General features: G+C 39.3%; 1 protein-coding gene across 2 annotated transcripts; it reads left to right on the forward strand.

The window, feature by feature from the left end:
• Positions 1 to 2421: 2421 nt before the first annotated feature.
• LOC116209963 (LEAF RUST 10 DISEASE-RESISTANCE LOCUS RECEPTOR-LIKE PROTEIN KINASE-like 1.2) lies at positions 2422 to 10491 on the forward strand. 2 transcript variants are annotated; one of them, XM_031543735.1, is made up of 4 exons: positions 2422 to 3410; positions 8593 to 8622; positions 8826 to 9080; positions 9250 to 10491. In XM_031543735.1, the coding sequence occupies exons 1-4, from the start codon at positions 2648 to 2650 to the stop codon at positions 10188 to 10190; spliced, it is 1989 nt and encodes a 662-aa protein (XP_031399595.1). In that variant the 5' UTR covers positions 2422 to 2647; the 3' UTR covers positions 10191 to 10491. The 2 variants fall into 2 exon arrangements, with proteins under 2 accessions (XP_031399595.1, XP_031399594.1); XM_031543734.1 differs by lacking the exon at positions 2422 to 3410 and adding an exon at positions 3431 to 7916.
• The last annotated feature ends 219 nt before the right edge of the window (positions 10492 to 10710 follow it).

Here is a 10710-nt window from a genome sequence, read left to right on the forward strand (position 1 = left end):
GCCTAATTATTCTCATAATACTCACAATAAAATCCTTCATTATTGGCGGAATTAGAACATATGATATTGTGACTAGGTAGGAGGATAATTGGGAGAAAGAATATAGAAAAGCTTGAAAAACATATTTGTAAAATATAAATTAAAATAGATTAGACGTTTAATGCTTTAATAATATCCTATCACATAGTCAAAATCAACTATATACCTATATTTTCTCCCTTAATTCTATTACATTTCTTCCGATTATACTCATGCCACTTCATTTCATTTCATTTTGTACCGAGAACTTGACGTACGGGCTAGAAGGAAGAAATGGCAGTGGATGGTACGTTGGAAGACTTGTGAAAAGTAGAGGGAAGGATATCGGACTTTGCTCGGTCCTCTTATTTCACCCAAAGAAAAACATAATAAGTTTTCCAACCCAAAAGAAAACATAATTAAGGTTTAACTCTTTTCAAACAAAAAAATTTTAAAAATAATACCAGCAACGATTCAACTGGTTAAAGGGATCAACAGTTCAGATTAAATAACCTTATCTGACAGCTTAGGACTATGGCGGATTCGTTCCACCGGCCGAACGCCAGACGCCTCCTAGGAAGTTGCCAAAAAGCTTACATTGAAGGCTCTCTTTAATATAACGGTGAGCACTAATTTTATGAGTATCAAAATAGTATCAAAGGAATTTTATGAACTATGGAAAAGTAGAAGTTTATAATATGGAAAGAAGGACGGGAAAATATTTTAAAAAATTGAATTTGTACGATTAAGTTTGTGTGTCTAAACTTAATATTTATAATAAATTCGTGCAATGTATTAACGATGAAATTGAATTTCTACGTATAAGTCATTCTAATTTTAAAAATGTATTATTTAATTTCTAAAATAAAATTTTTTTAAAAAAAAAGACAAAGAGAGAGGATAAAGCCTTCGACAACGTGCTTAGGGCGATGATCGACGACACAGGTAGCTCAGAAAGTGATGCGATTATTTGCGAATGCAATTTTTCATTGTATTGCTGCCATCCCTAGTGGCCTGCCTTCAGCCACCACCGCCTGTGACAACATCTTTGATGTCCTCTAACGACATTACCTAAGGCTACTAGCTTTGGGTTTAGGGGTGCTAGATTTCAATTTGATGCAATTTTTTTATTTAAATAGTAACCAAACCACAAATACAGGTTTTTAAAAAATTAAAACCATATTAATTTCCAAACCATTTTTTTTATAAACTAAGACTAAATCATAAAATTTAGTTATCTTTGATTCCATTAGCTGAATAGCCATATACTCTTTAAATTAATTCGATGTATCCTTCAATTATCTATAATACTAACTCACCAACAGTCCACCTCATCAAACTTAACAGTAAGTCAAACGGAAAGACAAAAGTAACCAAAATAGAAAAAAAAATTAGAAATATGATGAAAATTGAAAAGTGGGTGAAGGTAACGGAAAGATAAAAATAGAAAAGTAACATGTATATGACGAAAATAGAAAAGTAAGTAAAGGTATAAGATTAAATGTATATTTTTTTCTAATTTGGATCTTATTATATAAAAATGGACTGTGTGGTCAAATAAGAAAAAATTCAAAAATTATGATTCCAATATTTTTCCGACAATAATGATTTGGTCAAATAAGTCAAATGAGATTTAGTACATATATTCTCAACAAATGGGATACAGTGTTATTTCTCCAAAATACAAGGGAGATTTTTTAAGTTTTATTATAATTATTTAATATTTTTTAAAAATATAATAGTAGAGTGGAAATTTTGATTAAAATTAATGATATTATTGTGCACATAAATTAACGAAAAAAAACTGAAAAAGGAAAAAAGATTTTTTACCCTCTAATATATCTATCTCAATAATCAACATATCTTGCTAATGGTCCATATCAAACCATAGTTTTCATAATTCGCAGTCATAGTTACTCCCATACTGTGATACTAAAGACTTATCTAGGAACTGAAATACCTATCAAGCCACTTTAATCACTAACTTTTATTTGTGTCAATTTGCCCGTTAATATTTCCAAAAGTGTGTCAATTTACCCACTAACGAATATGTCCAATATCACTTTGAACATTTATATTTAATTAATTAATTTGTACATTGGTAATTAACATATATATTTAGTTTGTGAAATTAAATATGTTTGAATTACAAGTGACTCAATTAATGCACAAATTTAATGACATCAAACACGAGAAAATGGAATATAAATTTTTGAAATAAATTTTCATGGATAATGGAGCACTAAGGTTTGTAGTGGGATTCTCCTTGACACTCCGGTGGAATCAAGGAGTTTCGAATCATGGATCGGGTTGATACATAAGTTCGTCGTTAATCATTAGGTCAAATTCCTTGGAATTGTTTGGATATCAACTTGTTGTGCTTACAAATATCAATCTCAACAATAGTATGCAAACTATTGTATAAACATCTTTGATGATCTTACGATAGATGATCTTATGACTTTTCAATGTCCCAAGTCAAACCTCCAGAAGCAAAATCCAACCGTTCATCAAGATTACTCAACTTCTGTCCCTGATTAGTCACCGAATATTTTCTCCTAAACAGGTGATGTGATCTCATTCCTTCTTCAGTCTTAACCATCACCACCCCCATTAACAAAACCCAACCATGACCAAGAGCTCCCCGTCGTTTCTTCTCCTCCTTGCTCTGCCTATCTTATTAGCAAGACTATCTCTCTGCGCGGTGGACCCTCAATTCGAAGCCTGCAGGGTCCCGACAACCTGCGGTCACCTAAACATCTCCTATCCGTTCTACATCCGAGGCCAGCAGCCGCCCTTCTGTGGCTTCCCGGGATTCGACATATCCTGCCTTCAAGGCCAACCAGTCCTCAACCTCTCCAACGCTCCCTACATAATCCGGGGAATCGACTATAAGTCCCAGTCTCTCCGAGTATTGTTGAACTGGACCGAGTCCTGCGAGTTCCCTTGGTTGATTGATCAGAACCTTACCCTTCCCGGGAACCAGTTCGAGCTCAAGCCCGATGTCAGAACTCTGTTTCTATTCTACAACTGCAATGCCTCCTCGGAGGGAGCGGACACGGATGGTCTTTCGCGGCACCGGGTCAACTGTTCAGGTTTGGCGACGTCCCGAAACGCCACCCTTCTGGGGCTATATGGGGATGATCCCGTGATGGGCAACGCTTCGAGGAGATGCAAGTTGGTGGTGGAGGTTCCGGTGGAAGTGAAAAGTGAGAATGTGAATAACAGTACGCTGGAAGCGCTCATCGGCGGAGGGTTTGGGATGAAGTGGATAGCAAGCAACTGCAGCATATGCGAGGACAGCGGGGGGAGGTGCGGGTTCGACTACACAGACTACCACTTCGAGTGCTTCTGCCCCGACCGGCCCCATGCTCGGCACTGTGTGGATCCTGGTACGTATTACCTTAGAAACGAGAGCGTTTCCCTCTCTGCATAGTGCATGTCTTCATCAGATTTGTTTGTTTATCTTCTTCCTCTTAAGATGAAAGATTGCTCCAACTCCAAGTTGCGGAGCCCAAGTTGGCCACTCGCTTTGCTTGGGCTCACCGTGTCCACTCACTCAATGCAGTCAAAAGTTGGATTTAGGTATTGTGAGGACTATAACATTTAGGAGTAGTCAAACATTCTCGACGAGGGCTCAAATAAAAGTGCACGCGTCCTGTCGTTTAAGCCTTATCCATCTATTTAGACCTAACTCCTGCTTTGCTGGAGGGATTGCGACGGTTGATTATATTAAAAATAAAAATAAAAAAAACAATAGAAACATGATCTAGAGAAGACTAATTAAGATTATATCAATTATGTTTTTCTAATTTTATTGTGTAACATAGAAACATGGTCTAGAAAGATATATAATAACTGGTTGTAGAGACAAGAAAAATTAACATAAAATCAACAAACTAATAGTTTCACTACATATGAGAAATTTTTGTAGATGCAAATTCTTCCTAAAGAAATTAATTTTCTAGTGGCTACAGCATAGTTGCGTGGTTCCTAGAAGTTCAATGGCCCCGTATACGTTAGACGGTCGTTGGAAGTCTTTATGCCGGCATTTTGGGGAAAAAAAAAAAAAAGGACCATACCTCTTAGAAACTTTCACTAACATATCAATGCTCACCAGACATAGGAATTAAAATATGCTTAGACTTCATGATGTTATTTAATAGTTATGACAGAAACATAAATTACAGACCTTTCATCCAGCGATGCAAAGTTTAACATCTTCCGGCGGGCTAACGTTCATTGTATATAACATTGTGAAAAGTAGGCATCTTTTTTATCCAGAAAAAAAAAAATGCCTAGTTTTCATAGTTTCCTTCTGATTCAATCAGGTTCTTAAATTAAAATGGTACTCAGAAGAAAAAATGAAGAAAGAAAAAAGAGCAACTATAGCGTAATTTGACACATTCACTGGGGGAAGAAGGGTTTCAATTAGGACTATCCGATCAAAATCAAGCCAAAGATAAATAGCGGCTTTTACGATTCGTCCTCATGGAATGTGTTGGATTGCCGTTGTTTTTGTTTTACTATGTGAACAATATCGTACAAAGGCAAATGTTTAATTCACCAGAATGCCTCATCCCTATCATTATGATAACGAAATCTATGATTTTTCTTTTCCCGGTGGAGCGAAATCTATAAATTTTATAGGCATTGTCCACGTTATCTGAAATATAAGAAAATGCTGAACTGTAATATAATTTCTCCATCGACATTATTCTGTCTTTTAACTTTTGTTCTTCCTTCTGACAACAATTTTTTTAATTTTCCGTCTTCCATAAGGAAACTTCTTATAATTCGTTCATGATGGAAATCAATCACTACAATATTCACCCAAAAAAAATCGATACAATAATTGATGATCATAAGTCTGAGCCGAAAGCTCCCACTTTCCATAAGTCACTTGAAATCCTCTGTCAAGGTCTTCAATCAGGCCTAGTGGATCGATCCTGATGCTGAGCATGGAAAACATCGAATCCATAATTTCATATGTCATGATCAGCACTCTCTTACTTTACACTCTTATAGTGGGGTCAGCTCTTTCAGTAGGTTCCTCTGTGTCATCATACGATGAGTGCCAGCCAAGAAACTGCAGAACAGGCACCAACATAACTTACCCTTTCTACATCCTTGGTGCCCAATACCAATATTGCGGCATCAAGGGCTTCAAGATCCGCTGCGAGGGGGGCAAGCCAATTATAGGACATCCCGGGCTCATTACATAGTTAGGGAAATTTCTTATGAGAAAGCTCCTTTAGGTTGGTAAATGATGTGGTGCTCAATGATGCTTGTTCTGTACCACACAAGAACTTCTCCTTCGACCGATCATCCATAGAGTTTGGTAGAGACGGTCTAAGAGATCTTTGCTTCTATTACAACTGTGATGGGTCAATCTCAGTTAATAGATCTGCTGCATCCCGTGTTGCCTGCTAGTCAGATTGGAGAAAGAAATCGCTTGTTGGGTTAGCCCAGAGTAAGCGCTGTGATCAAGACTTGAATTGGGATACGGAGTCTTGCCAGTCGTTCGTTGCTGCCCCGGTTCAATTGGAAAAGTGGCAACTAAATTTAATGAAAGAAGAGCTCGTGTGCGAGAAGTTATTGAGGGATGGATTTACTCTGAAGTGGACTGAGCATGATTGTTCAAGGTGTCGAACAAGTCGTGGAAGATGTGGTACTAAGAATGGATTGAGCGTGTGCTACTGCCGTGCCCGAACTTATCGCAGCCACTGCAGAGATGCCCTTGGCCTTATCTTTTCCCACTTCTTTCTGATTTCCCGTTTCTCTTTGGCCTTACCAATCCTCTTCCAATCCATTCCTGAGTTCGAAATGGGAGAATGTCTCTCTGTTTCTCCCTCTCTCAACTCTCACTCCTAGTGTAGTACTAATAGCCTCCCATAACGTCGTGTCTGAATAGTCTCGATTGAAAACCAATCTTGAGCATCTAACATTACTAGGGCTACGCGTTTTTTATTTAGACAAGTCGTGAATCTGACTGAATAATTATATTTTTCAAGTACAAAAATCTGAAGTGGCCTTCTGTTCGTTTTCTTGTTTTCTTAAGCAAGAATGAAGACATGGTCTTCACTGCTTGTACATGTCTTCATTCTTGTAATGCCAGAATAGAAGCTTGGGTTGATAGGTCTGGAAATTCAAAAACAGACCTCCATGGATCAATAAACATGAGGTATATGCGAACTAGAAAGTTACAGGCCAGTATAGATGTTAGCATAATATATCTACATTTTCACTATTCTTTAGTCTTTCAGGGACGCTTTCTGAGCAGCAAAACTGACTTACCACACCTGTACTGTGTCGAATTTCAAAGCATCGCTTGACATTTAGTCATAAGCTTATTAAGGAAGGAACATCTAGGTCTATTGACCATCATTCTGGTCAATTGACCTGTTCTTCTTCCATATTATTATTGTCAAAGTCTTCTTAGTGGTGATCAACGGAAGAAAATGACATGTGAACATAAACTCTAGTTTCTACAAGCAGTCGATTGGATGTGGACAATCATCAGTAATGTCTGAAACTTTTTCAATTCCCACCTTGAAAAGTTTCTGGTTTCTTTGAAGCATGGACTGAGTCTAACATGACATTGGATTCTTATATCTCTCGGCAATCACTTGTAAACTCCACATGTTTCGGGCATGAAATGACTCTGGAACTTCCTCCTGATAGTCTTTGATGTTAACCGCAGCACTGAGTATTGGTAATTTCCAACTTTGTATTTATAAAGATCTACGCATAAGGCTGAGAACTTGTGCGTAGCATAAGGTTTAGATTTTGTGAGGTCTATGTGTGATTGTTGAGTCAGTGGGTCACTGACTCACAGTTGTTGCTGAGGCCTTCCTCTTCCATGTCCAAATTTCCAAGTCAACTGACGTGTGTTTGAAGGACAACTTCACAAGAAGAAGACTCATCTGTGTTATTAATCACCCTGAGAGCGATATGGAAAGCAATTACATATAACAGTCCCCGGCTTTTCTCTTAACCAAGACATTCATTTACTCTTACTACGTTCGGATCATTTCAATCTTTGATCCTTTCACAACCCAACGGCGTCCCTCAAATGAGGATCGGAACCTTCTTGTTGTTTGATCACAGAGTTCTCTTTCTTCCTGCTTTGGTCATTTTGCTGTTGTGCTGCTTCTTTGAAGAGACAGTTGCATCAAAGAAATCAAACTATGAAGCTTGCAAGGAAACCTCCCCTTGCGGTAATGTGTCTGTAAAGTACCCCTTCTGGACCCAGAATGACTTCTGTGGTCGTAGAGGTTTCCAGATCGACTGCAAAGGTGGCCAGCCATTCTTCAACCTCATCTTCGGCCGTTACCACATCCAAAGACCTCTAGCTAATGATAGTTGGAGGGACTTCTTAGACCTACAAACCCATGCTGATTTCAATGTCACTTGTCTACCGGACTTTCACTACTCTAGTTCTTCCCATCCCAATTCCAGTACCATTCATGTCAGCCAAGATGAAACTAATGTCTGGATATTAGTGTCCTTCTTCTATAACTGCAGCAGGTTATTCTCTCTTGATCATGCACTTCCATTGACTTGCAGCACCCATCAGTCTTATGTTGCACTAGTACGGAAGAATATCACACATGATTTAGAAGACCCTCCATCCGACCCCCCAGAAGGGACCTGTGAGTCTCAGTTCTCTACTACTATCACTGGGTTAAAGAGCAAGGACTTTGATCATAAAAAAAAAACCATTAATTACAAGAGGTTTTTAGAGGGTAATATTATGCTGATGTGGCCAAAAGAGATCCCCAAGAATTGTACGAAGTGCCAAAAAAGTGGTGGTTGGTGCGGGCGATATGTGTCCGAAGAGGATCGATTTCAGTGTTTTTGCTCTGATGGCGATGAGCCTGAATCATGCACTGCAGGTGGGCTTCCAATTCACATTCATTATGGCAAAGATTTCCATGCTAACAAATAAGTAATTGCCAAAATGAAACCGAAGAGTTGTGAGTTTCTTTAGCTTCTTCATGCTAGCCCTCCAAAGCTTCTCTTAGAAATTATTTCAAACTTTCCCTGAAAGTTCTTATTTTCGATCTCAAATGGTCTAGAGAAATGCAAGCTTGTCGTCCGAGGACGAGCTTGATCATTTTTCTTTTTGTGTGTGGATTTTGCTCAGTATAGATCTACTCTAATAAATGAAAATGCAGTTGTCAAGTATGATAATTTCTTTACCGTATATAGATGTCGGTTAGTGAATAATTGACAGTGTTGAACTATGACATTTTACTGGAGCGTGGTTTCATTTTAAATGTGTAAGAGCTCCTTGGGATTTTCCTATGTTGATCGCACTCTTAGGCACTTTGATATTTCTGATGAACATTAAAGGACTCAGAATGTGAAATTTGAAACCTGGGAGGTAAGCACGGGTGCGGTGTGATACTTTTGTGGGTCGATGCGTTCTTTAAATTGCACATTTGTGATTCTTTATGCGTCTTGCTTTCCAACACTGAATGTGCTGCTATGCTCATATAGTGAATAACTGTGTCACTGATACGAAAGATCACTTTGCAAGCTCATGACAAATATTTGCGACTTTTGCAGGAAAGGATAAAAGCTTGGAGATTGGACTAGGTAACATTGAATCTCTCTTGCAATATACAGATCAAACAAGATGATTTTGCTTGGATAGTCAATGAAATGAAACATACACAACATAAATTTTCTCAACAGAAGAATAGGGCAGCCGCAATTTTTCATTATCTATTTATGCGCAGTTGTCCTGCTTTCTCTGCAATAATGATGTTCCAGCATCCTAACAGTTCGGTGGTGTTCAGGTGCTGGGATTGGAGCCTTGGCTATTATCGTAATTCTCCTGTTGATCTTCATTATCCGCAACAGAAGGATGCATGCATCCTCAAAGGTCCTCTCGAAGAACAATTCTGCTGAGAATTCCCTGATGTCAGAGTTGGCAGGGAGCCATGTCTACTTTGAAGTACCCATCTTCCAAAACAAGGAACTTGAAGAAGCCACCAACAACTTCGACACTTCCCAAGAGCTCGGTGATGGTGGTTTTGGAACAGTTTATTACGGTAAGATATATTACTGTTGTGCCTTCATATTGTATTGAAGCTTGAATGCGAAACTCCACAACTGCTCGCCTTCTTCCCTTGTTTCAATTCCACATTTTTGCCTTCATAAATACTGCATCCCAGTGGTCCTCTAAAGTTTCATACTTCTCAATCTCTTACCCTTAACTAGGCAAGCTACGGGATGGGCGAGAAGTAGCAGTCAAGCGATTGTATGAGCACAACTATCGGCGGATCAAGCAGTTCATGACCGAAATTCAGATTCTCACTCGCCTCCAGCACAAGAACCTGGTCTCTCTTTATGGGTGCACTTCTCGGCAGAGCCATGAGCTCCTGCTTGTGTACGAGTATGTTCCAAATGGCACAGTTGCAGATCACCTCCGTGGAGATCGGGCTGAACAGGGCCCACTCCCATGGCACATTCGGATGAATATTGCCATAGAAACTGCTACTGCCCTAGCCTACCTTCATGCATCTGACATCATTCACCGTGATGTGAAGACCAATAACATCCTCCTTGATAACAACTTTTGTGTCAAGGTTGGTGATTTTGGACTATCGAGGTTGTTCCCAAATGATGTCACACACGTTTCAACAGCTCCTCAGGGCACTCCAGGGTATGTAGACCCCGAGTACCACCAGTGCTACCAGCTGACAGAGAAGAGCGACGTATACAGCTTCGGGGTTGTTCTAGTGGAGCTGCTGTCCTCGATGCCTGCTGTCGACATTAGTAGAAATAGACACGAGATTAACTTGGCTAACCTAGCAATTAACAGGATTCAGAAGCGTGCATACGATGAGCTGATCGACCCCCGGCTGGGGTTGGACTCGGATGCTGGAATCAGGGAGATGATGACTGGGGTGGCCGAGTTGGCCTTTCTGTGCTTGCAACAGGAGAAGGAAATGAGGCCCCCAATGGTTGCGGTAGTTGAGGAACTCAAGGCAGTTGCAAGTCGAACAAAAGTTGTGGACATAAGTAAGAGCTTTTTGCCTTCTCCTGAGTCTGATGAGGCAGGGCTGCTGAAAAGGACGAAGTTTCCAACTTCTCCTTTATCTGTTACTCAAAAATGGGTTAGCAGTGGCAGCTCTTCTACGCCGACTGCGAGTGCCTAATGTGCACGACCCCCTATATAACTGTCAGCCAGGTGCATTGCAATTTTCCAGCATTAATGAATATTGATATTATTACAGATGTAGATATCAGTGAAAATGATCAAATTTACATTTCGATTTTGGATGTATACTTTATGTTTGCCGTGAAATCAGGGTAGATAATGAAGGAGCTGTCTGTACCATTAATCGCTTGAAATCAGTACGCAGTAAGCAGAGATACTTCATTCCATGTGTTAGCAAGTTATGGACTGTATAGCCTCGACGTACTTTCTAATTTCCAATGAAATTCTATTTTATCAAATGTGTAGTGATCAAAAGAAAGACATGAGTCCAAATACATTCCTCTTATGAGACCTGTTGCACTTGCATCCAAGGAAACGAGTCTAAATGCAGTAATCGCTTCGCTCGGAGCCTCATTCTTTGGTATATCTCTATATCTTCAATGATTCCAGCATGTCTTGTTAGAGGGTCGTATTATATATTCACGGATCAAAAGAATGATGGATCAGAGCTGAACCTG

The sequence above is a fragment of the Punica granatum genome, chromosome 6, assembly GCF_007655135.1.
Source record: "Punica granatum isolate Tunisia-2019 chromosome 6, ASM765513v2, whole genome shotgun sequence".
NCBI lineage: Eukaryota > Viridiplantae > Streptophyta > Magnoliopsida > Myrtales > Lythraceae > Punica > Punica granatum.

Excerpts from the sequence above, each read along its gene's own strand:
- LOC116209963 (XM_031543734.1), top strand. The coding sequence starts at position 7,094 with ATGAGGATCGGAACCTTCTTGTTGTTTGATCACAGAGTTCTCTTTCTT. Across the intron at positions 8,623-8,825 it reads AAGCTTGGAGATTGGACTAG|GTGCTGGGATTGGAGCCTTG; the intron begins GTAACATTGAAT and ends GGTGGTGTTCAG. Across the intron at positions 9,081-9,249 it reads TTTTGGAACAGTTTATTACG|GCAAGCTACGGGATGGGCGA; the intron begins GTAAGATATATT and ends ACCCTTAACTAG.